The 27772-nt window shown below is 36.4% G+C and overlaps 1 protein-coding gene across 1 annotated transcript in view; it reads right to left on the reverse strand.

The window, feature by feature from the left end:
• The window catches only part of LOC114529534 (low-density lipoprotein receptor-related protein 4-like), a 42557-nt gene that overhangs the window by 5281 nt on the left and 9504 nt on the right, over positions 1–27772 (reverse strand). The window contains exons 2-29 of the mRNA XM_028551352.1: positions 27401–27520; positions 26377–26499; positions 25769–25885; positions 23024–23152; positions 22062–22169; positions 21387–21512; positions 21017–21070; positions 19392–19520; positions 16900–17037; positions 15811–15867; positions 15641–15709; positions 15086–15319; positions 14313–14469; positions 13292–13491; positions 12228–12437; positions 11707–11829; positions 10806–11020; positions 9676–9863; positions 8850–9048; positions 6319–6517; positions 5223–5351; positions 4971–5121; positions 4477–4740; positions 3227–3618; positions 2478–2606; positions 1845–2039; positions 1007–1202; positions 268–481 (exon numbers count right to left, since the gene is read on the reverse strand). Of these exons, the coding sequence (XP_028407153.1) occupies positions 268–481; positions 1007–1202; positions 1845–2039; positions 2478–2606; positions 3227–3618; positions 4477–4740; positions 4971–5121; positions 5223–5351; positions 6319–6517; positions 8850–9048; positions 9676–9863; positions 10806–11020; positions 11707–11829; positions 12228–12437; positions 13292–13491; positions 14313–14469; positions 15086–15319; positions 15641–15709; positions 15811–15867; positions 16900–17037; positions 19392–19520; positions 21017–21070; positions 21387–21512; positions 22062–22169; positions 23024–23152; positions 25769–25885; positions 26377–26499; positions 27401–27520 (4565 nt within the window). The remainder of the gene's footprint in view (positions 1–267; positions 482–1006; positions 1203–1844; positions 2040–2477; positions 2607–3226; positions 3619–4476; positions 4741–4970; positions 5122–5222; positions 5352–6318; positions 6518–8849; positions 9049–9675; positions 9864–10805; positions 11021–11706; positions 11830–12227; positions 12438–13291; positions 13492–14312; positions 14470–15085; positions 15320–15640; positions 15710–15810; positions 15868–16899; positions 17038–19391; positions 19521–21016; positions 21071–21386; positions 21513–22061; positions 22170–23023; positions 23153–25768; positions 25886–26376; positions 26500–27400; positions 27521–27772) is intronic.

Consider the following 27772-nt stretch of genomic DNA (forward strand, 5'->3'; position numbering starts at 1 on the left):
CTCAGATGACCACCAAAGTCCGAGTGTTTTGAAATATCTTGAAAAAAAGTGTCTGAGCATGTTGTATTATTTTTCTATCTTTTTATTTTTCTATCAAGAAAAATGTGATGCAATAGTGTCCTTCAGTTAAGTATACACAGAATATAACACATATATTTGCAAACAATAATTGGCTGGGACACCACAACAGCTAATTGCCAATTACTGTGGGTCCATTTGGGAACGATTGGTCAAAATTAAGAAAATACTTGCACGGTTTAAACTTACTTTTTTAACGACTGTTGATCTTCTCTGACCATCGTAGTTACATCTCTCTATGCTATAAGTCATCGCTTCAGACCAATACAAGAACTCTGTCTCTTCATCCAGTACCAGACCAACTGGCTGATATACGTCGCCACTGACAACCACGGTATGTGATTGGCCATCTGTATGCGATCTCTCTATAACCTTTCTTCCGGCATCAGTCCAAAAGAGAAGACTAAAAGACGGAAAAAGACTCTTTAATCCATATTATATCCCTGGAAGTATTTTTCAAAATCCTTATTATGGAAAAAGTATGAAAGTTTATAATATCCATACTAATCGCCATTCCCATATTATGGATATATAATGGAAACAGTATTATATAATAACTACAATTAAACACGCAATTTGATTGGTTCGTAGGCGTTCGTAGTATGAGACAATCCCGCACGGAAAGTTTACAATGCCGCTTTGCGCGGGAAATTTGACCGTCGTTTCATTGTAGTTCTTTTATAAAGAAAATACTAAATGGTTTTCCGTGCAGGATTGCGTGATACTGCACTTGAGAAATTGCTTGCCTTTTGACTTTTTCACACTTTCCGAAAGTCGAGCAATTTCCTATGCAAGTGCAGTATCACGCAATCCTGCACGGAAAATAATTTATAGTGTTCCTTTATGCGTGCAGCATATTTCCACAGTGTGGATTTAAAAAAAAAATTCCAATGTGAATTGTTTTGTTTTACTACGGTACGTTACGCACCCTTTTGCAGCATCAACAGCAATATCTCGAGGCTTTTCTAATGCACCAGTTATAAGATCAGCAGAATGTGAGCCATTCAGTGTAGACACCTTAATCTTAGCAGTTCTTAGATCCGACCAGAATAAATTTCCAGAAATCCAGTCAACTGATAGGCTATTGATCGATGACGAGTTGGAGATGACGATTATCTTTGTTACTAAAAAAGAATGAAATCATTTGGCAAACGCTATTCGGATTTTACAATTTCATTTATAATACTAATTTGTTGAGACAAAAGTTCGACAAAAGTTATGTGTTTTGGATTTTAGCTGGACCGACATCTTTTGTCCTATATATTCGCTTCCGGACAGACTTTTCGGACTAATTTTACAAAAGATGGGAATTTTTCACTCTGATCTTCACTTCTTATCTTCCCAAGCTGATCTTAGATCATGACGTCATGGGGCGTCTCATGCGCCGTCTCATGAGTCATTTTCCCCGTTCTTCCTACCAATTGTAAACATTTAAATTCTAATTTATACATAAAGACGTGTTCCCGACGCCATATTTTCCCGAAAAGGGCCTGCGGAGGAGGTAGTGTTCCCGCATAAAAAATAGAATTATTTAATATTTTCCAGTCCTTGAGTCATATGAAATGATCAAATGATAATTCAGTTTTGTCGAGGATCTGGCTTCTGATTGTTTCATTCTTATACCTATAGATCAGCTGGATCGTCTAAGATCACTAAGAAATTGTGTTTGCTGGTCAGAGTATCAAGTGCATATTTAAAAAATTGTCTAAAAAACAGATTACAATAATTTATGTTCGTATACACATAAAATTAATTGTTGTCTTTACCTGAATCTTTCATTCGCGTTGAATAGATCGTGGTGCCATCAGTCCAGTAGATTTTATCTTCGATAACATTGAAAATGAAACTTCGTGTGATATTCATATTTTTTACAGGCAATGGAAAACTCGTTAGGTCATCTGTATCAAACGATATTCTATTCATTGTTTTTCCACTGATGAAGAATATCGACCTGTGTGGACCTGTTGAATTTACAAAGTAAACGACCCTAATGAATCACATAGTAGCCTACTCTTGTAGCTCAATATTTCAATTATCAATATCAGATCATACATAGGCAGGGGGAGTGGGAAGGGAGGTTCAGGACGTTCAAGGGAGGTCCAGAGAAATCTCACCAGTGGGTAGGGCCCAGCCGCCCAGCTAGAAAATATTTTTCGGATATATTTCAGATTCCAAGATAATATTGGTACATTAGGTCACTACAACTGACAAGGTGTCAGAGTAGTATAAATAAACAAAAGCGATACCTGAACTCTGAAGTTAGAACCCCCTGATGAAAAATAAAACTCCACACTTCCCCCGGAATAGAAAATACTCTACACTATGAATATATCATTATATGCAATGACACCTCCCTCCCGAATATTTACTATTGTTACTGTTATTTTCCATACACTTACTATCGTAACAGATTTTTCCGCCTTCGCGAAGTTTTAGGCCGACAGGGCAAGCACACGATATCCCGACGGGATTCATCACACAAAAGTGACTGCAATTTCCATTGTTGTTCTCGCAATCGCTTTTTGACACTAAATTTGACAGAGAAATTGATGTTGATGTTGATGTTGAATTAATATACATCTGATTTCAAGTGAAGATGCTGGCACATCTGGAGTACAATCAGCACTTTATAATGGTCTGATCTGCGTAGTAAGCCCTAATTGTTGTAATACTGATTAACTGATGTACGTGGTTGGATATTAGAAAAGAGTATAATGATATCAGAATTCGTTGTCATTTTCAATAGTAAAAACTATTATTATTTATTCAAAAGAATTCACAGCCTCTGATTGGCTAATAGCCATGTGTGAAATCGTCATTTCCAACGTGTGACGTCATAACGTGTGATGATGTAACCTTTTTTTTGCACGTAACTACGTCATAACGTGTGATATAGTCGTATCCTACGTTATGACGTCACATCAATGGCAAAGACATCAACGTCCCAAAGGAGCGGGAATGTGAAATCGACACAAATTCAAGCGAACAATTCAAAATTGTAATGCTCATTCTTCTAAATAAATAATAAAACAATTATTGAATTCGGTTTTAACATGATATGATGAACTATCAAGCTTTAACCACAAACCTCGCATTGATAATTCTTCATATCATGCTCAACCTTATTCTATAATTGTTAACTATATACCTGGTATTTTTTGCAAGTTTACAGCTTGAATTCCAAATACTCTCTTCATTCCTTTGATCACTGTAGCAAAATTGAAAATTTTTTGGGCTTTACCGCTTTTCCTCAACACTCCAGGTTTCCACTCTGACCAATACACAAATTTACTAAACAACGAAAGTGATGTCAGCCCCGATGAAGTTGTTGCAATTTGCCTTCTGTTCTTTCCCTCGTAATCACAAAATTCAATTCGCTCCTGAGGAAAGTCTGTCCAGTATAAATGTTTAGTTACGTGATCAACAGTCAGACTGTATGGCCATTTCAATCCTGTCGTCACAATCTTTGAAGAAGAACTACCGTCCATATTTGCTCTAAATATGGATTTATGCTCGCCAACATCTGCCCAAAATATAAACCTGAAATATTTCAAGGTATGACATTTTCTTAAAATGAAACTAAATAAATGCTATCCAGGGAAACATACTTTGAGGAAGAAGGATACCAGAGACCGTGGCAAAACGTTTGTCAGCCTCTATCCAGCGGCGTAACCAGCCTGACAATTTAGTCATGCTATACTTATATTTTGGTGCTAATTGACGGTAAAAACAATGAGTTTCTACAGAATTTAATAATTCTATTAATGACTTGAAATTTTCAAAGCAGGACAATATTGGCAGGCTGGCCTCTATCGCCCCTCCCCCCCCTCCTCGCCACAAATTGCATATTGCCCCAACGGCGAAGGTCCCTTTCGAGTGTACATATAACCAAAATACTTGACCAAGCGCAGAGGAAAGTAATGATATTCTCTCAATAAGACTCATCTTGCTTGGACGTAACGGGGAACCCAATAGACCTTTCTTATAATGACGTCAAACGCGGAAAGTCTGATGAGCTAATCAAACTTCGTGTAAGATCAGACTTTCCGCGTTTGACGTCATTATGAAAAAGGTCTATTAAACCCTCTCTAGTTCTCAACCTCTTTAATTTACCATGCACATTCCAATTAGGTCCGTATTGTTTATGACCCCCCCCCCACAGTTTTCCACCAACGATATTTTTCGCGCGAAGCGATTTCGAGCAATTTATTCCAGATGGTTGAGGTTGAGAGCTCTGAAACAAGTATCGCTAGTGGATAACCGGTTTTAAAAAGGCCTTAAATTCAGTTAACTTTGTAGTCAAGGTGAAAAGATAGAAGTCGAAAGACGAACAATTGCTTGTCACAATGAACGTGTCATTATTCTTGTGAATTGTCATAGACCTTATGACACACTTACCCGTGCTGGTATGCAACTGTAATGGATGATGGTTCGTCTAAATTCTTCCAAATGACAACGGTCCAAAATGTTCCATTGCTATCAGCGAGGTATATCTTCCTGGTAAAAGCATCAGTCCAGTAAAAATAATGTCGTACAGGGTCATACGCAATATCGTAAGGTGCACGAAGTATCTCAGAAAGAATGCATGTATTATCGCCACCAAATAACGAAACAAAACAGATTTCCTTTTCTGTTTTGGTTCTCCTGATAAAATATACATTTCTATAAAGGAAAAAGGACGATAATGTGTATTATTATACATTCCTCTTTGGTCAGAAAGTACGTCTAAAGCATGCTTTAAAGTCATGTAAGGTGGGTATTCAGATTTACGTATCTACTACAATTGGCAGTGCTCGTGTTTGCTTTTTTGGCCTAAAAACGTGTGTCTTTTCCTGCCAGGGGAACAGTTTAAAATTGTGTTTCAATCAATTTTAATCCATGAACTAAAATACCTGCGTTTAACATCAACATCAAAGGCAATGATATCCTTCACTTTGTTGCCCTTAGTAGCTAAGGCTATTTCTGTCTTGTATGGAACACTTAGAGGTACTTGATGCAGCCTGCCATTGCTGTTTACCAACACAAACCGTGTTAACTCTTGCACTAAAGACGTATAACCATCAAGTAAGTACTGTTGATTATGTCATGTATTTACACGGTTTTACACCAATTTTGCTCAAGATATAGCTATTAGATGTTCACACCTGATTCGCAAGTTTTATTATCGGCCTTGAGATGTCTTCCAGCAGGACACAAACACCGATAACCTTGTGATGGCGAAAGCAAACAAAGATGGCTGCAACCACCGTTTCTTATTGAACAAGGGTGATTCTCTATCCAGAAATAAAAATATTCTGAGATTTAATTTCATGAGCATAAATGATAATTTCTGTAATAATTGTATATTAATCTATTTTCGTAAAAGATTATGCCTGCTATATATATTGCATCACGCAACATTTTTTACCCCTGTACAGGTTGTCTCAAAAAAAACGCAACCACTTAATATTCTAAAATTCATATTGTTCATAAGCTCAATAGATTTATGCCCCTGGGATTTTAAAATGGCTTCTAATCGTACAGTTCAACTGCTAATAGTCAAATCAGCTAAACTGCTAATGGTGCAGCTAACAACCGAACAACGAGTTTTTATTGTCGTGCATGATAACTTAAATGCTAACTGTCGACCTTGTAAAATAAATTTTACTCATTAAATACTTTCAATTCAGCTCGTTGGTTTACGCACCCGACTTTGTTTACCGACGATTGTGCCGCTAGAATATGATTACAAGCCTTCTCGCATTCCAGGAACCAAACGTCTTTTGTGTTGTAGAACAAAGAGGATATTCATGAATATTAAGTGGTTGCGTTTTTTTTGATACACCCTGTCTTGTAACAACTATTCTGACATGCAAAAGTCATTATGTTTCCTTCATTAAGTGTTGTTAACATAATGTGACGCTGACCATCGAGTTTATATACAGATATACAGATTATTCCTAATGGAGACGAAGGGCCCTCTTTGGAAAATGACCCCCTCCGCCCATATGGGTTTTACGTTATCAGAATAGAGGATTTTCAAAAGCCATATTTATATCCGTCTTATGCCCGACTGATTTCTTTTGTTCTCTATTGTTGTTACGATATATAAACATGAATATATGAATATACATCCCCTCACCAATTAAGCGGTCTAACTACGGCCCTGGGATCGGTGAAGGTGACCTTACACTAAAACACGTGCGCGAAACAACTGCTTTGAAAAATCAAGGAACAACAAAACGCAAAACTACACTTTACCTGAAGTTTGCATTTTCGCAAAGACCGCCAGTCTCGCAGGGTTTGATGTATATTTTCCAATGACTCTAGTGCTGTTCGTATCTCCAAGATTCATCGATAGCACCTTCTTTAAACTTGAATCCGCCCAAAAAAAACGATCTTTGTGAACACCAATTGAAAAGGGAGTCAATGACAGGGAATGGTGCGAAACTTTGAAGAACTAAATAGGAATTTGAGTAATAGTATAACAGACTAAATAATAGTATCTGCATTTCTCTCTCCCAATTCCGAAAAGTCAATTATGGTTCTAAACTGTTACTTGTAAAAGAGTAACAAAACTTTTCTGTATGCTGCTGCACGATGAACATCTTTACAAGACTCAGAAGAGCTGCAAAGACTTTTGGTTACGAAAATAATGCCAACTGTGTTAACACAAATATCGATTTTCCTTTCAATTCTGACCGGTGAAGGGAAAATCAATCCGCTACGGTCGATTTCTGAAAAGAAAATCAAGCGAAAAATTTCGTTCGATCGAAAAATTCCGCCTAGTTGAAAACGGGCTTAAGGAAAGACAAAAGGCAAAGCATCAACATAACCACATTAAGACTCGAAGCATAAGCGAAGCTGGAATAAAAGATAGTTGAAAAGAAAATTCCTTTGACTTTGTCTTTTTGACGCTCAGAGGAAAAGATTACTTTCATATTTCTGCTTATACTTATTTTACTGGTGTGAACCAGGTGGATTTCCACGTGCAGAGAAATGGTTCGCTAGCGAAATATTCGCATATTTTCTGTTGAAATGAGAACAGGGAAGCTGGACATTATACTTATTTATTCATTTTGTCAAAATTGTAAAGAAAAAATGCAAATATTTCGCGAGCAAACTCTTTCTCTGCAAGTGGAAACCACCCTAACACGGGGACCTAACTAGCGGGATAGTATAGGGGGTGCGTATAAGTACTGCCTGACGAATTTCTTTTGCCGCAAGCAATCGTATATAGTTTCGTCACTTTCGTCCCAGCATGCATGATTTGATACGACGACTGGTTGTGATTAGTGGTCCCAAGTACATGTAACAAGGCATCCAGTAGACCTTATTCACAATGACGTAACAAGCCTGCAGGGAACTCTGATCTAAGACTTAAACTCTGGTCTGAATTTTCCGCCGAGACACTAAAGGCTGTTTTCCACGCGTTTCCAACGCGTTTTTCATACGCACGTTCACGCACGTGAAAGTCTAAATCCTTATACATGTTACCTCTGAAAAAACTAAGTGAATAAATCGAAGGAACTTAGTTTTCTGCATATTTTAGTATGCATTAGTTGACCTAGATGTTAAATAATAAAAATTTAAAAGCATTTTGAATTTTCCGTACGTGTACGTGCGTATAAAAAACGCGTAAGTGGAAAGCAACCTTTAAGGCTGCTTTCCACTTTCGCGTTTTTAGCACGTACGTACACGCACGTAAAAGTTTAAGTGCTTTAAAATTTTTATTATTTAACATCCAGGTCAGCAAATGCATACTAAGCTACGCGGTAAACTAAGTTCTTTCGATTTATTCATTTCGTTTTTTTAAAGATAACTTATATAAGCATTTAGACTTTTACGTGCGTGTACGTGCGTATGAAAAACGCGACAGTGGAAAACAGCCTTAAGTGGAAAGCAGCCCTAAAGGCTGTTTTCCACTGTCGCGTTTTTCATACGCACGTACACGCGCGTAAAAGTCTAAATGCTTATATAAGTTATCTTTAAAAAAACGAAATGAATAAATCGAAAGAACTTAGTTTTCCGCGTAGCTTAGTATGCATTTGCTGACCTGGATGTTAAATAATAAAAATTTTAAAGCACTTAAACTTTTACGTGCGTGTACGTACGTGCTAAAAACGCGAAAGTGGAAAGCAGCCTTTACACGTTTTTTATACGCACGTACACGCACGGAAAATTTGAAATGCTTCTAAATTTTTATTATTTAACATCCAGGTCTACAAGTGCATACTAAAATATGCGGAAAACTAACGGTAACATGTATAAGGATTTAGACTTTTACGTGCGTGTACGTGCGTATAAAAAAACGCGCAACTGGAAAGCAGCCTATAAGGTCCTAATTCCACGGGCGGTTTTTCTCGGCGAAATGCGACATATTTCGCCTGCTTCTTTTGAATTGTGAGCAATGAAGCAGAATTAATTTATTTAAGTGGTCGAAATTCAAAAGGAACAGGCGAAATATTTCGCATTTCGCCGAGAAAAACCGCCCGTGGAATTAGGCCTTTAGTGTCTCGGCGGAAAATTCAGACCAGAGTAAGACCAGAATTCCTTGCAGGCGTCACGCCAGATTGTAAGATAAGTAAAAACAACATGGTGAAAAATACAATGAAGTCCAAATTCAAAATGCGTACAAAATTTAGGGCCACGTTACAGGGTTTTTTCAAACAACTTTCAAAGAGAAATTTGAGAGATTAAAATTTGGCAGCAACAAAACTTTTGTTTCTGACTTGGACGTTTCTGACTTGAGGGCGCGCAGTTCACCTAATATGTACTTGAAAAACACTTACATTTCGTTTTTCTGTTGCTAATGCGAAGTAATGAACAATATCTCCTCCATCCACCCAAAAAATGATGTTTTTCAATTTATCGATACACAAGCCAGTTGGGTTTGTCAAATGTTTCGAAACAATTTTTTTCCGAGAAAGACCATCCATTCCAGCGCGATTTATGCTGACAGCTTTACCATGGGTCGTCCAGTACATGTATCTGCAATGAGCAACACTTTGATTTATAATAATTCAATACGATTGTCAGGATCAACAAGCCAGAGCAAATCTTGGAGCTACGTTTCCGTCTTATTTTCAGGAATACGTATGTTGACGGATGATGTTTGCCTCGTTTGGACATAACGCGAGGGTTATAAGGACGTGAAATTCATTCAATTAAAGAGGCCCTAAGTTTAAAACTGTAAAGTTGCGACATAATGAAAGGTGGTGCTACACTTTGCAACTTTCCTTGCAACTTGCAATGCAATTTTACTTCGGAGGCATCTAAAGTTGTTAAATACAAACATTTCTTACATTTCTAACGTTTAATTTCTAACATTTATTTCTAACGTTTAATTTCTAGCATTTCGAGCACCCCTTGTGCAAATTAACATCCCTCAAAATTATAATTGCATTGCAAGTTGCAAGGAAAATTCCATAGGGTGACAGCGCCTTAACGTGTATTATAATATCGCAGCATTTTCCTGGACAAATTTTTTGCTTTCTTTTCTAATAGTTTGTAAACCCGAAATTTTATTCCTAATTGATCGTAAACCCGAAACAATCATGTATAACCCACTTAGCCCAAACTACTAAAGTGAATGCTGGTACCTTATGCATACAGTACCTCTTCTCCACATGAAGCAACAAATTTCTTGGTTGGTTATTATTTTTCCATCGTAAAACTGTTGTTGAACTTCCATCAAGATTAGAAACAAGGATATGATTCCTTTCTTCGTCAGACCAGTACAGTTTCCTTGACAACCAGTCAACGGCAATACCCGATAGCTTGCCAGGAATTTGGTGAAGTACAGCCTGACATAAGATATGATTTATTTCTGATCACACTCGTTTGCGGTCTTAATGGGATTTGGATCTAACTACTAGTTACTATGAAAGTTGCAAATATACTCCTATTTCACGAGATATGTTTAGGCCAGATAACACAAGGTTCAGCAAAACAAAGGAGGAGAAATTTCTAGAACATCTAATGATTTTTTTCAATATCTGACGGCAACAGTTGCATGAAAAGGCGTAAAAACTAAAAGGCGAGATGACATGAATTCTATGCAGAATATAGTTTCACATAGTAGATGTTTGCACCAATAAATGAGCTTCACATATGGTAGATGTTTGCATCAACGAAGGACCTGGTTATTCCCCTTACCTTACCGCTATACGCAAATTCTGAAACGACACTGAAATGCAGATGTTCTACACAGGACGTGAAAATCGACGTTTTGCAGTTGTTAACAGAACATAGACTACGTCTAAAACTCCCATAGGTCTTCAACTAGTCATTTCTTTCAATGAATCATTGTACTATTTAACCACCATCGTCGTGTTCCTATATAATAGCGGCTGTTCACATGGTCCCGCTTTGCCGAGATTCAGCGAAGCGCGAGATGATTTTGAGACATGGAAAACAGTCTTGAAAATAAGTTTTGAGACAAAAAGTCATCACGCACTTCGTTGAATCTCGGCTGAAGCAAGAATGAGTAAATAAATAGCCCTCTTACATGCCTAAAGGCACTTTTACACTATGCAACTGTCCTTGAAACGTGCAATGGAATTCTATTCCTGGGGCATCTAAAGTTGTCAAATACGAACATTTCTTACAATCTCCGAAAGTTTTCTTATCATTTCGAACACTCTTTACAAATTAGCATCCCTATAAATTATAATTGCATTGCAACTTGCAAGGAAAATTGCATAGTGTAACAGCGCCTAATAGTAATAATAGCGAAATAGACAGACCTCATTATAGGCTGGTCTCATTTTCCCTTTTCTTATCGTTATTTCATCGTTATAAATGTCTGCCCAATACATTTCATCCTTGACTGGATCCCAATCCATTGCAATTACATCAAGCACGTTCTCAAATGGCAATACAACATCCAGCATGTCACCCGTATCCAGGGATATTTGACGTATACTATAGTCAGCAACGTAAGCGACGAACTTGTCAATTTCTTGAAAAAATAAAATAATTAAATAATTACATGATTCGACTCTGGACTATTCCTGGTGTATGCGTTTAATGCTTTTGACCGAATACATTGCCTCTAACTTTTTTTACCACAACTCTAACTGATTTTTATGTAAAAATATTCTTTAGAATTAAGGTATTTTGAATTGGAAATTAGGCCGTTTAATTTATTCTGATATGCTCTGAGTGACCAGCCGAGAAACGGGACAATTTATTCACATTTGTTACAGCGACGAATTAATCAACGATGTTGTGTTGTGTATGAATGCTACTCTTGTATGAATATCTTTTCATCATTAAGTTCATTTCACTGCTGCATTGTTCTATTGTTAGTATTGACATTCTACTATATAATTGCACGGATATACTGCATAATTTATATATACATGTAGCTATATCAAAAATCAAGGTTGGCTGTGATTGAATGTACGATTCGAACGCTGAAAGAATTATTAAAATAGCCAATCATAGCTTTCAATAAGTTTAGCATCGCAGTAGCAACGTAGGAATACTTTAGGAATTGCATTCCATTGAGTTACACCAATTGCGTTCAATACTACCTCCTCCGCAGGCCCTTTTTGGGCAAATATGGCGGGCGGTGATATTTTGCGGGTGACAAACGTACGTATGAACTCCAGAATGATCCAGACTGCATACAGTCAGACTTACTTTCAGAGCAATGAGTAAGATTTGACATTTGAAATCCAGTAGGACATGCGCAGCTTCGTCCTGATGACGTCGGTAGGCAAATGTGACTGCATCCTCCGTTGTTTTTCTCACAGTTATAACTACCTAAATATTATCGTACGAACTCTTACTCAGGGCCGTAGCTAGACCGCTTAATTTGGGGGTGTATATTCATATATTCATGTTTATATACCATAGGAACAATAGCATACAAAAGAAATCATTCGGGCATAAGACGAATATATGAAAATGCAGCCCCCCAATTAAGTTTCTAGCTACGGCCCTGCTCTTACTAAAGGATGAAAAACATTTACAGGATATGCCCAACTGTTGTCACCATTTGATGTGGCAGTATGTATAAAATAAATTAACTCAGTTTCCTAAAGTTTTAAAATTCAACACTTATGCATGAAAATAGCCCAGTTAAATAATGACAAAGTATAGAAGTTGAAGTAGTTTTCGTACATATAATTTTTAAAACTTTAAAAATTTTGAACTCTCACCATGTGGTTGTCTTGATGTGTGAATGACTGCAAGTCCCATTGGATAATTCAAATTCCTTTGTACTAAATTGATGCCACTTCCGTCAAATTTATTCATTTTATATACTCCCTTTTTGTTTGTATCCGTCCAATATATATCGTCTTCGAAAAGGCTGATTGAAAATGGCTGCATCAAATTATCTTTCCTGATTGTTATACGAAAGCTTCCATCTGTAGGAGGGAGAAAACTGTTCTATAAAATAGCGTGTATATAACGTGTGTTCTGATTGGTCAAAGTCTGTGATTGGATCAGGTCATCCATGCAAACACGAAAATTTAGTTCGCTTTTTGAAATCAAACTTGGAAGACTATATACGTTGTTGTTGAATTTTATAAAACAACTATTTTAATCGTTTCCCGTATTTGGATAGCCTAATCCAAACACTGCGGAATGTTGCTCGCGAGTTAAGAAAATTAAGCTGTTTCGTTTTTCGCGCACTTTTGTTAATTGTCATTTTCGGAGTTGTCAGTAGATAATAATAGCGTGCAGTGCTAGAACTGACCAAAAGCACCCATGCAACTATAACAAAATACACCCTTTTTGTCAGAAAACGTAGGCTAGTTCTCCACTAATTTTCGCGCGAAGCGATATTTAACTCTTGTTTCAGAGCTGCCAACTGAAACCTCAAATAGAAATTGCTCAAATAGAAAAAAAATAAATTCCCTTCACGCAAAAAACATTACTCTGACATATTTCAAATCTACGTTTCTTCTTTCCTTAAAGGAGAAATTAGCTATGAATTTGTAAATTCACAATGCGTAACTTTTTGGACACTTTTTTCCGAAATGGCTGGAAATAAAAACGAAATAAAATACTTGCAGGTTTGGTGTGTCTTGGTTTTTTTAGGGATCTTAAGCATGTAGGACGGGAACACGACGACGGCGGTTATCAATACAATGGGAAGTTTTCGACCTTGTCACATAAACCTAATGTTCCCAAGTCAATTTGAAGCAATTGATAAAAATAAAGAATACGTGACGTCCGTCGGGAAAGATCTTATATGCCAGTAGATGGTGAAACTTACCAAAATCTGATAACTCGATTAGTCCTGTCTTTGCATCCACGAAATATATTTTCAACTTTAGGTAATCAACAGTGAGTGCGTTTGGCCAGTAAATATCTCTGTATCGTATTCTTTGAACGTCTGTGCCGTCCATATTAGCACGTGTTATGGATGACGTGGTGTCATCTCCTTCCAAATCCCATTCCGTCCAAAACATGTAACTATTTATAGAATGTACAGTAATATAAGATTTTGATTTATTACTTTGGATATCGTTTCAACAAAAAAATATCTACGACCATGCATAAAATCGAACAAGTTTTCAATGTATAATTTTCAAGTTATCGCTTGTTTTCTGTTGTAGTCTGTTGAGATGAATTTTAAGTAACAATTTGTTGGAACACTGCCGACATACGTATATTTTGTTATTGGAAAACTCTCAACCAAGTGAGTTGAATTCACAGCCATCTCTCCACCTGAGTGGTAACGTAGTAGAACGTATTTACTAGCTAATTCAAACAACATTTGAAAGGACACCGTAGAAATTGGTGTTTAAGACGTTTCAATTAATCCGAAAATCTAATCGCTGGTTCACAATAGCTGGTTCTGTACCGCTATCAAAGAGAAACCTTTTGAATATCTTAAAAAGTTTAATTTTTCTTCCGAATATGCATAAATGCAATCTTTTTACAGATCATCATACACATCTGACCGCTGTGAAATGGCCATTTTGAGGCTTAAAGTATATACACAAGGTTATTGATTCAGACGATTCTTGAGTATTTATAAATCCTTTTTCTCACCAAGTTTGAAGCCTAAGTATTGAAAATTGCGGCTAAGTCTATACCAACTTCCGCGGTGTCAGTTAAAAATGTTGCAAAATTTGTGTCAGCCATGCAAAATCATATTTTGCTAAAATGATGTGAAAAATAACTGCCGTGACTTAATGAAGTTGTAGTGCAGTATAGGTATAAAGATAAAAGACTGTAAAAAATGAAAACTAAAATATAAGAAGAGCTTTAATGCATTTAAAAAGATTTACCCTTTACTTGGATGTAACGCGATTGCTCTGAGTTTTCCGAGAGGTTGCCAAAAAATTGCTTTTCTCTGGGTGCCATCAAAATTAGACATTTCTATTCTGCCACTTTCAGAGTCTGTCCAAAATACTTTCCTGCCCATCCAATCAACAACTAGGCCGCCTAAAATTTACATAAAGTTTATTTTACTGATATAGCGATAAAGGAACGAGTGTAAAGGAACAAGACAAGGTCCAGCATGTCTACAGTAAGAGGCGAGACATTGTTGTCCCGTCCTGTTTGCATGCGGTGAGAACATGCATGGGCAGGCCGATCAATGCATGTGGTCAAACATTGAACATGAACATGAGTTGTTAATAGCATAGTGTTACGCTATGACGTCATCTCTTCTTGTGTTATTGTATATAATATCATAGCAAGCTTGTAAATATTTTATTCTGGTTTGACAATAACTTTGAAATAAAGTCGAAATATACCTTAAAATTCTTGTCTTGTTGTCTATAGTTCATACATGTCATACTCACTTAATATTTCACCCATACAACAGGTGGAATAGAGGAATATGGAACATCGGGAATTTCGTTTTGAACAAATCGGCAAATTTGTTTAGCAATCAGAATGCCTAAATATTTAATACCTTATGTAAAATTGCGAATCGTGCACTAGAATAGTCAATTTTGTGCATTTTGATTGGGTTACAAAAAATGTAAACAAACTTGCTTATTGGTTTAAAACGAAATTTTACTTTTGTTGGAATGTGAGGATGTATTTAACTTACATGGCATTTCCAAGCCAAATTTGACAACATCCCTCATAAGAGAACCGTTCAGGCTAGCTGATTTGATTGTTTTAAAATCGGTGTCTGCCCAGAATATTAAATCTCCTTCAAACCAGTAATCCACAGCTGCAATATTTCCGACGTCCTGTGCAATGGTTTCTATTTTTTTGGGAGTCGCTAATGCCGATATTGATACCATACCTTGGTCGCTTAATGCAAGGAGTGGTTTGGGACCTAGAAGCGATTAAAGGTGAGGAATCTGGATAGTCCATGAATTATGAACTAAGAATGAGCACTCGGCGTTATGATTCATAATACAGGGGCTGTTATAATACAGCTGTACGAAAGCTGGATAGTGCTAATCACCAAATAGTGGTTTCTTCAATCGCTTTAAAATCTAATCTTATTTCAGTTTACATCCAAATCCGAAATTTCATCACTTTTCAAGCATGTTTAAAATGGTTGAAAAAATCACTGTCCGGTAGATAGCGCTATCGGCTGTTCTGCTTTTGATAGAATTTTCCATCAAACACAAATATATTCTTGGATGAATACCTAATGCTTTACATTTCCGTCCATTAGACTGGAGAACATATCCCTTGTGGCACGAGCACTTATAGCCTCCTGTATCGACAGTTGATAAAATATATCGTCAATATTGGTGTCACCTGTTACGACGTTGAAGAAAGATTATATGACGCGTGGAAATTGAATAATAACAGTACCGTGATCATTCCTACACAATTGACTGCAAAACCCTGGGATATTGCATTCGTCAATATCTAAATCAAGGAGAAAAATCGAAATGGATCGATTGAACTGCAAAACCGTCAACATTAAACTAAACATGTAGCTAATTTGTGTCGCTGGGATGATTTTACATTTTTACTGTAAGTTAGTTAAGTTACTTTCATGCAGTGTCGAGAGCGTATCACGCGAGAGTGCATGACGAAATTTTGAAATTTTTAGGGAAATAACGTGTCATTTTACATGGAAAATAACAACTTTAATTACGTGCGGCGCACCTGGGCATGCGACATTTGAAATTATATCTTTTATGATTTGTGAATATAGATATTTCGTTTTCACTTTGTTGTTTGTTTTTCTTTGACAAGTGGTATAAAATAAAAAACTTGTGTCTCTTTCGGTCGCGGTAAGTAAGTGTTAATTATTCTTTTCTTGCGATTCGAATTTTAGCATTTCCTGCAATCTGATTGGCTACGCGTATGAGGCCGTACGGACCGCGCGAGATTTAAAAACACGCACGCAAGGAAGGCGGGTAAAAAAATAAATCTATAATTTACCAGTTTAGTTGGTCCGTATGGGGAAATATTCCTCTCAGTCTCAAAAACGTCCCTCGGCCTTCAGACCTCAGGCTGTTTTTGAGACCTTGGTAAATAACATATTATTACAAGTATGATAACACTTATTGACCGCGATCGAAGGAAACATTATGTTTTGTGGACCCGAGAACAAAACATGACGTTTCCTGAGGTCTCGGTAAATAAGTTTTTTATTATATACCACTTGTCAAAGAAAAACCAAACAACAAGGTAAACAACGAAATATCTATTTATATATAAATCATAAAAGACATAATATCAAGTGGATCAAAACAGTCTATAGGTCGCATTTCCAGGTGCGGCGCACGTGATTAAAGTTGTTATTTCCCATGGGATAACGCGTTATTTCACTCAGCAGGGCGTCGTGTTGGCGACATCAAAATTTCGTCACTCTCGTGTGATTCGTTCTCAACCAATGAAACGCTACGAACACCAAACTTTGACAAAATGGTATATAATAAATCTTCTTACCTACGCAACGTTTAAAATCGGATTTATCCGGGTAGAACCCTTCAAAACAGGAGCATTCAGGTACACCTCCCTCATCGCTACACTTGTGTTCACAGCCACCTTGGTTCGGGCCACATGAAGTCTGGTTCTCCCATGTTGCTATAAATTAAACATATGTTTAAAACGTATGCTTCTGCTTGAATAGTGATATTTTACAGGGCGGAATTTTTCGCGCGAAGCAAAAATTTTCTTTGTTTTTCCAACATTAACCCAGTGAACTGTAATAAACCTGGACCGTTAACTCAGTGCTATTTAAGAAATAGAAAACATTTTCCGTGTTTCTATACAGTTATAGAAACACGCGTGAGAGTTTGGGAGAACGAGAAATAATCAGTGGGAAAACGAGCCCGTAGGGCGAGTTTTTCCACGTTATTTCGAGTACGATCGTACTTGTATTATAAACTTTGTTGAAGCAAGAAATTGAAGCAAAAAACTGAGTTCTTTACTTTTTTGTTCAACTTTTATAAAAATTAGGAAATGATTGTATTTTATATAGTTCTAGACATTCCTAGATAATTATTCTCTACCTCTGTCTCAAAAGTTCAAAAACGCTGTTTAAAAACCCTTCAGTTTAGGCATCAAAGATGGCGACGAAGATATCTTTCCATGTTTTATTTGTTTATTTCAATGTATTAAGCCTGTTTTTCATTAGACGTAATTTTGTATGCGGAGAGAAATTTTTATTTTCTGACATTAGTTCTGCATAAAAAGAGCGGAGACAATGAAAAATTCCGCTCCACGCACAAAACTCCGAATTCGGAATTGATTTTCTTTTCAATTGTTAAGGCGGTTTTCCACTAGGCGGGATTTTTCCATCTAACGAAATTTTTCGCTCGATTTTCTTTTTATTTGTGACCGGTGAAGGGAATCCGCAACGCGGAAAATTCGAAAAATTCCGCCTAGTGGAAAATCGCTCTTAGGCCGGCTCGACAACTTTTGAGCAAATTTGTTCTGCATGGTATCGAGCTTCCTGGGGCAACTTTTGCTTTTTTGAGTAACAGAGAGCGACTTTTAGGCTTATACATGATCTTTATATACTGCTAGTTTCGCACAAATTATTAAATAAAATCTCAAACATTAAAGTAATTATTTATTCACTATAGCGCAATCTATAGAGGCCTATCATAGCCTATTTGTTTATGGTGAAAGTATACGCTTCGAAGACTTGTAGACGATAAACTCACGAAAACACCCGCCCTAAACTGACCAGCATAAGTTTATCGCTTTAACGTATGTGTGTTTGGGTAGAAGCAGAAAGAATATATAACTGATCTGAAAATTCACAGTGGTTACAGTCGCTTCTGTGCATCGATTCTGCTCATACCAATGGGTCGCCTAATTGTTTTGAAATTGCTGAAATTTAGCACGTTTATTATTTTTTTCAACAGCTTATATTCATTTAGAACTATAACGAACCGAAATAGTGTCAAAAATTCTGACCGTTCTTGTCAGTAAGACGTCGCGTCATTCGACGTCATTCGACGTAAGACGTCGCGATAGCTTACTTGACATATTGCGCAACACGCAAACAAATATTGCGAAGCTCCAAAGGATCGAGTTTATCGCAGTGAACTCTAATAAGACTGGAACGATAACTCAACAATAAAGACTAGTCATTGGATGAAGCCGATTTGAATATAATTTGCTGATTAAGGCGGCAGCCGCGCGAGCAAATCAAGCCTTCAAAAGAACTGGGGAGAGTGAGAATTCCGTAAAAATCGTATTTTTTGGCAAAAAAAATGCCAGAAAAGTGCAATTTTATTTGACCACTTCAACTTTAAACAACGAATTTACCCTTTTTGGATAGATCTAAGTAATCCGCATCATCTTACTGTAAAAACCGGCGAGGTACCAGCTTTGTAATTGAAATATTTAAAGAATTTGAACGGGCCGAAAAAAAACTTCGCCTTCAACTCGCAAAAAAAATAGGTTTGCACCTTTTCACGTTCATAAAACTTGTTTTTTAGTAAAATCTAAGTGTCAATGTTTGTTTTAAGCTTTTATTCATGATCACATGAGATGGATTTGTGTATAAAAACCGGCGTTGTTTTGGTGGTGTAATTTCAACTCTTGGCCTTCATGGCGGCCATCAGTGCTGGCTTCAAAGATGGCGGCCAAGTTATCGTTCCAGTCTTTTTAGAGTTCACTGGTTTATCGACGCGCTAAGATAACACCGGGGACTGCGTACGATATTGATATTGCGCAACATTGCGAACAAAAATCGCAAATCTTGAATGATATCAAGAATAGCAGCCCGGTTATCCGAGATTTAACGAAGAGTATATAAAATGGTATTGAATGAGGTAGTGAAATGAGTAAATGACGTGTTTGGTTTCACAAAGACTGGATAATCAGCTCACTGTTACCTGAATCTCGGGTAACCGGGTTACCGGGATCGTGAGAAGGTCCCCTAAATAGCACTTGTCCTATGTCACTCCTCTAACCATACTTACGGCATCTAAGTTCGTCTGATTTGTCGCCACAATCATCTTTTCGATTACAAACTTTATCCATTTCGACACATTTATCATTATAGCAACGAAACTGCGTCCGAAGACATCCATGAGTATAATTCTTTTGAACTTAAGGAAAAAAAGATCATTTTACAAAAAGAAATTGTAGAGCAAATTCCTAGCTGGGCGACTGAGTGGTCCACATGTAAGAGAAAAAGATGCAAACAAGCGACCAGTTTTTGCCTATATCAAATATAATTGGGCGATGAATATTCTTATTATCATATATTCTGTCCTGCCCAACGGATTTTTTCTGTACGCAACGTGTTTTTAAGAGAAATCCGTCAGGCAGAGCAGCATATTTATATGAATATTTATATGATTATTATATAATAATTATACAAATAATGATATATAAATTTATAAATAATTATATATATAATTATATAATTATATGAATATTCATAACCCTAATCCAGGGGCTAGTTTCTCCCCTGAACTCATGTTATAATGAAGACAACTGCAGTCTGGGTATCTATGTGCATAGCAATAACTACGTACGCCAATTGGTATTCAGCAATAACTACGTTGGCCAATTGGTATTCACATTTGTCGCAATACATCTTGGGTGATTTAGAGTAATTGAGCCTGATTAGGGTAATTGTGAGGACCTGAGGATATATATCAGAATACACTTAGCTATTGATTGTCCAAATTATAGGTAACAAGACGCCTGTTCTGGCGTTAACTCCGGCGTGCCGCGCACGTGCCAGTCTTCAATATAAAGCTTCTGAACATAAACAATACAGTTCACATGCACTCATTTAGATGCCTTGCCAACCTAAATGGTATTCGATCGCGAAATTCAGAAGCACATCGTACTTCTATAAAGAAGTTCAATTGTTCAAAAATGTAAATAAACCGCATGATACATTTACTTTTTCTTACACCTTGCGGAATTCGTGCTTATATAGTTATATTAAATCTTCAATCCTGTGCAAACTGCGAGGTGTCAACGCGCTCAAACACGACCACATCTTGTTAAACGGCGAAGTAGCAGATATATTATTAAAATAGGACCAACTTGTATTATATATTCTTACCCCAATTAAATCTAAACTTAATCGAACAGCATCAAAAGAACCGTTTATTTATTCCTTTTGGAGGAATTACCGTATCATGCGAGCGAAATCGAATCGCGCATCAGAAAATTAGCCAAAGCTGTGTACCACAACTCTTGGGAGACAAGACTGTGATGTAGATAAATACGATCACACACATACATTTCAAATACTAGTATATTTCGCGCCAAAACACACTTGCGACGACGAAAATAGAAAAAACAAAAACAAAACAAAACCGAGGCGAATTTTCAAATCCGTCGCTGACGCCGGAGTAATAACAAGTACTAAACTGATAAATAAATAATAATAAGTACACAGAAAGAGACATGCATGATGCACTTTTCCAAGAAATTTGACCCGATCAGTAACACCATGTAACTAAAACGGATTTCATGCAGTGATTTTTCAATAAACTCTCTCTCTCATATTTGGCGTGAGTGTATTCGTATGTTAATACATGCATATATATATATATATATATACTCACAAGTTAAAACAAACCTGCTTCAGTTGGTTTAGTGCAATTATTGTCAACATTACCACTTGACGGGCATCCTGAACCATGATAATATATAGTTAATATAGAGTTTCTACTTAGTAGAAAACAAGAAACATTACACATTGCGTAACTATATATGTACGTAACAATAGGAAGATAGTTATAGGAAGATAATGGTTAACAGTCAACTATATATATATATATATATATATATATATAATATATATATAATATATATAATATATATATATATATATATAGTTAATTGATTTCGTCCAGAGGCTTTTTAAAATTTTGAACAATGCTAGATCCACCAGTGAAAAAACTTTCAACTATGAGAAAAGTCATTTTAACTGTGAAAAAAAGACTAACCACAATTGTTTTCATCCGAGCCATCATCACAATCCAGTTCATCGTCACACTTCCAATCCGAATAGATACACTTGCCCGAAGTGCAGTTAAAATGAGATTTCAAACTGCAAATCGCAGTTTCATTTCCTGCAAATACATGCATATATATATTTAAAAACATCGGGATTTTTCGGCCGCCATCTTGTTTTCTCTACTAGCCAGATATGAGCTGATATCAGAATAGCTCATATCATATATATATACATATACAATATATAAGAATTTTTGTGCTCACGGGGATTAGATATACATATATTTACTGTACCACGTTGCACACGCTGTAGTCATAAATCATATTGATGTTTCCATCTTTTGGAAAAGATTATCCGGTACTCAAAAGAGACGTTAAAAAACAGTCTATTTGGGGGAACAAACGCCCTAGCTGAGACAACCGAGTGGTCACTCCACACAAAATTGCACATTTCCTTGAAAATGTTTCGTTTTTTCAATCGGAAGAGATTTAAAGCGACGCAGTAAACCGCGAAAACATTGATGTTCTGTTATCACTCCAAGGTACTTGCTCTGCTCCTGAACCATCTTAAATTTATCATACAGGTCACGCTTCTGCTATAGGTATCCGTCAGACGTCCGTATCTATGTATGTATTTTCCTATATATTTATATGCAGTTACTAACCGCATCCGAGCTCGTCCGACCTGTCTTTACAGTCTTTATCCCCATCACATCTATATTTGGCTAATATACATTTTCCGTCGTCACATTTCCACTCATGCGAAAGACATTCTGAATATAAGGATCAATGCAATTAAGATCACGAAAGGCCGTGGCGTTAGAATACTAATTAGTAGGGCTCTTATTATAAATATGAGAGCCATCAAAACAATTTAAAGCTTAAAAGTAAATATATTTGTAACGTTTCGTCTTTAACCTAAGGCATCTTCAGACAAGTGATATAAAATTACATGATCGAATTGAATTATTCAAATCTCATGTAATTTTATATCACTTGTCTGAAGATGTCTTAGGTTAAAGACGAAACGTTACAAATATATTTACTTTTAAACTTTAAATTGTTTTGATGGCTTTCTTAAATGTTATATGTTGGGCTCTCATATTTATAATAAGAATCCGTTTTCCGTCTGGCAATCTCTAATTAGTAGGGTGTTTATTCATATATTCAGTTCTACCCAACTGATTTCTTTTCTAATAATTAGTTCAATAGTTTGTAAATCCGTCGGGCAGGACTAAATGGCCAAAGACGTAGCTATATGTATGGATAAACAGTTCTACTGAATAATTTATTGTTATTTAAGTTGATAATTTTTACCACCACACTTTACCGAGTCCCTTTCATTAACCCAATGGTCAATAGGACCGCCTCCCTTCGCAGGTAATAGGAAGTAGCCTTAAATGAAAGGCAATGTGCCCGAGCCGGGGGTACTAATTCCGCCCAGGGAATTTTTATTACGCACGGAAATGCAAGTGCAAAATTATCAGTTGTGCGCATGCGTGAGTTTACGACCTGGTGAAACCAGAGTTTCAGCGAACATTGCATATATATATTTCACTGTTGGAAATATACGTTAATAGGCGAGGGGGGTTTGCATGCATGTACTTCTAGTACTATTCTTACGTACTATCTACACAGCCGTCTTCATCTTTGCCATTGTTACAATCTGAAAATCCATCACATTGCCAATCAAGGGGAATACAGTTTTGTGAATCACATCGGAACTCGCTTACTTGACAACGCCTAATAATTGTATCTAAAACAGATGTATCAAATATTCATATCCCAATTTCGAATTTCAAATCCGCTAAATGCTATATTTTGCAAAATAAAATTCTAAAATTAAAAATTTACTCCACTTTTTATATAACATACTCGGCATAACAGTTCTTAAATGAACTGAAGTGATTTTAGCCTGTATAAATAATCGACTAATAAATAAATAAATAAATAAATCAGACAGTAAAAATACTCAGAAAGAAGGTGAATTAATGAAGTTTTTGTGGCAATTGTAGGAGAAGTTTCTAAAGGGTTTAAGGATCTTCATTTTAAGTGAGAATCATGCACATCTCAGATCACTCACGCAGAAAGACGTTTCGTAGGTACGCGTGAAAAGTAATCTTTGCTACAGCTAGATATGTGGGAAAGAATGCTCCGCCCAACTACTAAAGATTTACCGGTTACACTTGTATCTGACTACATGGTAACGAGGCCTTAATTTATATACAGTTCATATACATTCGTGCGCATTTGCCTTACTCTAAATTCCAAAATTTCGAAAAGCCTTCGTAACAAACGTTCTACACGATGGAGATTCTATGCTATTTCTGTGACATTTTTCTGCTGCATAAAATATCGGACCCCTGCCCAGGTATATAGGAACATCGTTAAGGGGGGAGGGAGTAAATATTGCTATATTTAAGAGTTATTCTGCGAACTCGAGTCGTATATGCGCTGATAATAGGGAGATTTAGCATGAGGACGTGAACGTCAAAGACGACGTGAAAATTGCGAGTAAATGGCGTGGCATGTCCATATTTGGGCGCATCACGCCATTTACTCGCCATTTTCACGTCGTCTTTGACGTTCACGTCCTCATGCTAAATCTCCCTAATAGCCGCTGAGGCGCGCAGCGCCGAGTTAGCTATTAAAGTTAGTCATATAAGGGGGGGAGGGTAAGCAGAATAACTGTTTTTTACACAAGCGCTGGATAAAAACAACTTTCAAATTCATTCGTAATTTGAACAATAGTGAATACACTTTTTAAAAATTGAATAATTAAATCCCGTATCGTGTTTTTTTCGTTTTAACCATAACCAGAAATTCGGGACATTAATTATCATTAAAGTTCATAATGCCAGGATTTCGCAATCAAAGATGGCTGTAAGAATGGTCTAGTCCTGATTTGATGAAAATCTGAATTGTAAAATATATTGTGTAGTGTGAAATCTAGTTTAGCTCTTTGTAAAAAATGTAACCTCAAGTAGCTAATTGTAAGTTACCTTTTAAGCGAGATTTGCAATTGTATTTTATAAAAAAATTGAATAAAAGTTTACATTATTATCTTGCCGCCATTTTGTTTGCGTTTTTCTGCTAGACAGATATGAATGAGCTAATATCTGTCTTGAAAGCCAATCAGATTGCACGTTAGCGTTAAACTATGCTCTATCATATTCTGATGATCGATAGACTGCAAATAGCTTTATTTCTATAAATTCCATAGATTTATATGTAACCAAAGTTTATTCAACGAAAGACCAAATATGGCTATATAAATGTTAAGTGTAATGTTGTACGCCCTAAACATATTACCATGTAACCTTTTATATATTGATGTAATTTTGTCCCATAATAATTTCATGGTATTACAATTGCACATGAAGGAAGGAAAGGAAAGAAAAATGAGTCAACCCTACGTCCTCCGGCAGGAATCTAACCTACGCTCTAGCGATGCCGGCGTACACCGGTGTAATGCTATTGCCACTGAGCTACGGAGGTAGCTGACAAGAGTGAGCGTGGTTAATGTGTATACGATGGTGATGCCGGGAATAGGTAAGGGTAAATCAATTGTGATTTTTGGCACTTCACTCGATGCATTTAAATTCCAAGGGTTTACTGAAGGGTCTTAATTTTGAGTGGAATTATACACACTTCAAATTCAAATTCAAGCCAGAAACAGTTTAGTGTTTTCCCCGATAATCACCGGGCCTAAGGCGAATAATCGTTTTAGTATTTTTGCACAAGTGAATTGAGACAAGAACTGTATTTGTTCGCTTATCTCTTTGTAAAAAACGTCCATAAAACAGCTACCAGCCATTTTGAAATCAGCATAATACGTCAAACATGACCAATCAGAATATAGGATTTTTTATATTCACTTGTGCAAAAATACTAAATCTCGATATCCGATGTTTTTGATCGCCAATATCTTGCAAAGAAACGAAGATAAACAAATTTTGTAAAAAGGTTCTATAAGAAGTGTAAATTTCCTTTTCAACAAAACAGAAATACTAGTTTTTATTGCCATATTCCTTCCAATAGACCTATTCCAAACAGGGCAAGAGGCCTGTTACGAGTTACGCGAGAACGAGGCTAGTAAGGTTTTCTGCTGTCAAAAATTCAAAATCACTTTTATATTTCTAAACTTGACGCGAAAAACTTTGTTTTTGTTGCGTAGCTCGCAACAGGTCCAGCAAAAAAGTGAGAAAATAAAACAAACTTTAAATTCAGCCGAGAAAATCTGACTAGCCTCGCGTACACGTAACTCGAAACAGGCCTCTTGCTCTTTTTTGAATAACATGTTTATAAAAATAGCTTTTAATGAATTTAGCAAGCATTTTTTTAGTACAATTCACGATTTTTTAAGCCTCACCGCATAAAGCTTCATCTGAGAAATCCTCACAGTCATCTACTCCATCGCATCGGAAAGCCTCTGGGACGCACTTACCGTTTTTACAACGGTAGTCTTCATCAGTGCATGGAGTGTTGTCTATAAAGAAAGATATATTAATATGGTGTTTCCAAGTTTTATATTAAAAATCAAGTTACTTCCAAGGTATCATCTTGGCAGCTTATTCAAAATGTAGAGCTCAGAGTTGCATGACGGAAACAATCCTCCAAGTTTCTACCGCTCTATGATCTTGCTGCTTTTGTTGGAGTTTTCCTGATTTTAATACAGTATACCATTGCACTGATCCACGATCCATGCAAATATTATTGTTATTTTGTCATACACTAACAGTCTGATCCCCGAGCCGGTGCGAGGGTAATAATTCCGCCCGGGGATTTTAATATAGGATAATATGCGCACAAGCCTTTAATCATAAAACTCATTCGTATGGCTAACTTCGTGTTCATTTATTCCTTCCGCACAATCACGCTCATAGATATAACATAAATTTTAAAACTATGATCAAACTATTCCTGTAGTGATATATAGCTACATGGGTTTTGGTAATGAAACAGATAATAAACACTCACAACAGTTCCTTTCGTCAGTGGAGTCACCACAATCGATATCACCATCGCATCTCCAATCTTCATCTACACAATCCTTTGTTATGTTGCACTGGAATTGACTTGAAGAACATGTGGGGTAACTGTCTAAGGAAATTATGCACATTATTTATTACTGAAAATTCTGGCCTCTGATTGCATAGTTGAACGACAATAATTATTACACGATAATATAATTTTTTTTCAAAATGGCGCCGAGTTGTTTTAGGTTAATACCATTGAACTCTATTCTAACAAGGCAGCCATCTTTGATTGCAAAATCCTGACATTATGATAATTAATGATGTCCTGAATTTCTGGTGATGATAGATTCGAAATTACCAATTGAATAATTGCGTCTTCTCCTTCTCAAACTATAAGCGGTCATAATAGACAGGATCAGCTAATTCAGTTCTGCCCGACTGTCTTATAAAGCTGAATGTTTGTTCAAAAAATATTTTCTAATTCATTAGCAGTCTTGTAAAGTTTTTAAAAGAACAACGCTGCAGAAGCACACAACCAAAAACAACGTTAACGGAGTAAAATTTAACCTCAGGGTAGCGCTTGTACCTCTAGCTTTCAACAACCAGCCCACGAAATAAAAGAAACATGCATGTGAATAATCAGGTAGACTACATCCTTATTGTAAATAGAACTAATTAACTGCTCTAAGGTCGCTCAATTAATGGGATCGATCATCTTTGTAAATATAAAGTAAATATTCCACTTTTAAATTTGCAATTTGTGCTCTGTAAAAACATGTTAAAACATTCTCAGATTCATTTCATTTTGGTCTATTCCAACAAGCATAAAAAATTTGCTGTTTCAAGCAAGTTTTAAGTTATTTTTTAACAAATTAAAAAGTCGTCAAAAAAATTAATCTCTGGTACCTATAATCAATCAAATTGGTACTGTTTCTACCATGCATTAAAAAGACCATTAATAAGACCGTATCTTTCAAATCCAGGTTTCCTGGAAGTTATAATAGGTACAGAAGCAGGCAACTCACCACAATCTTTCTCATCTGAATGGTCTGAACAATCTGGTTCACCGTCGCATTCCCATTTGGACAAAATACATTCCCCATCCTTGCAAGTAAACTCATTTACAGCGCATGTCCCATTTTCACCTAGTTTGAAAAATCAAAAGTTCAATATTTTTTAATCTCGGTATATTTTTGGGCGACGGGCAGTGCATGTTACGACCTGTGATACCCTGAATCTCTTTCTTCCTAAATACTGGGCAGATAAAGTGATAGATATTAAGCAGCTCTTTCAGGCAATGGCACTCGGTCAGCCGTTGTTATTTGTCAATATACTTTTCAGTTAGCAAAATGGTTTACTGTCTATAAGATTATTTAAATTGTAAACTGGTTGTAAAA

Source organism: Dendronephthya gigantea, unplaced genomic scaffold (assembly GCF_004324835.1).
Source record: "Dendronephthya gigantea isolate DGI-Jeju-01 unplaced genomic scaffold, DenGig_1.0 000057F, whole genome shotgun sequence".
Taxonomy (NCBI): domain Eukaryota; kingdom Metazoa; phylum Cnidaria; class Anthozoa; order Malacalcyonacea; family Nephtheidae; genus Dendronephthya; species Dendronephthya gigantea.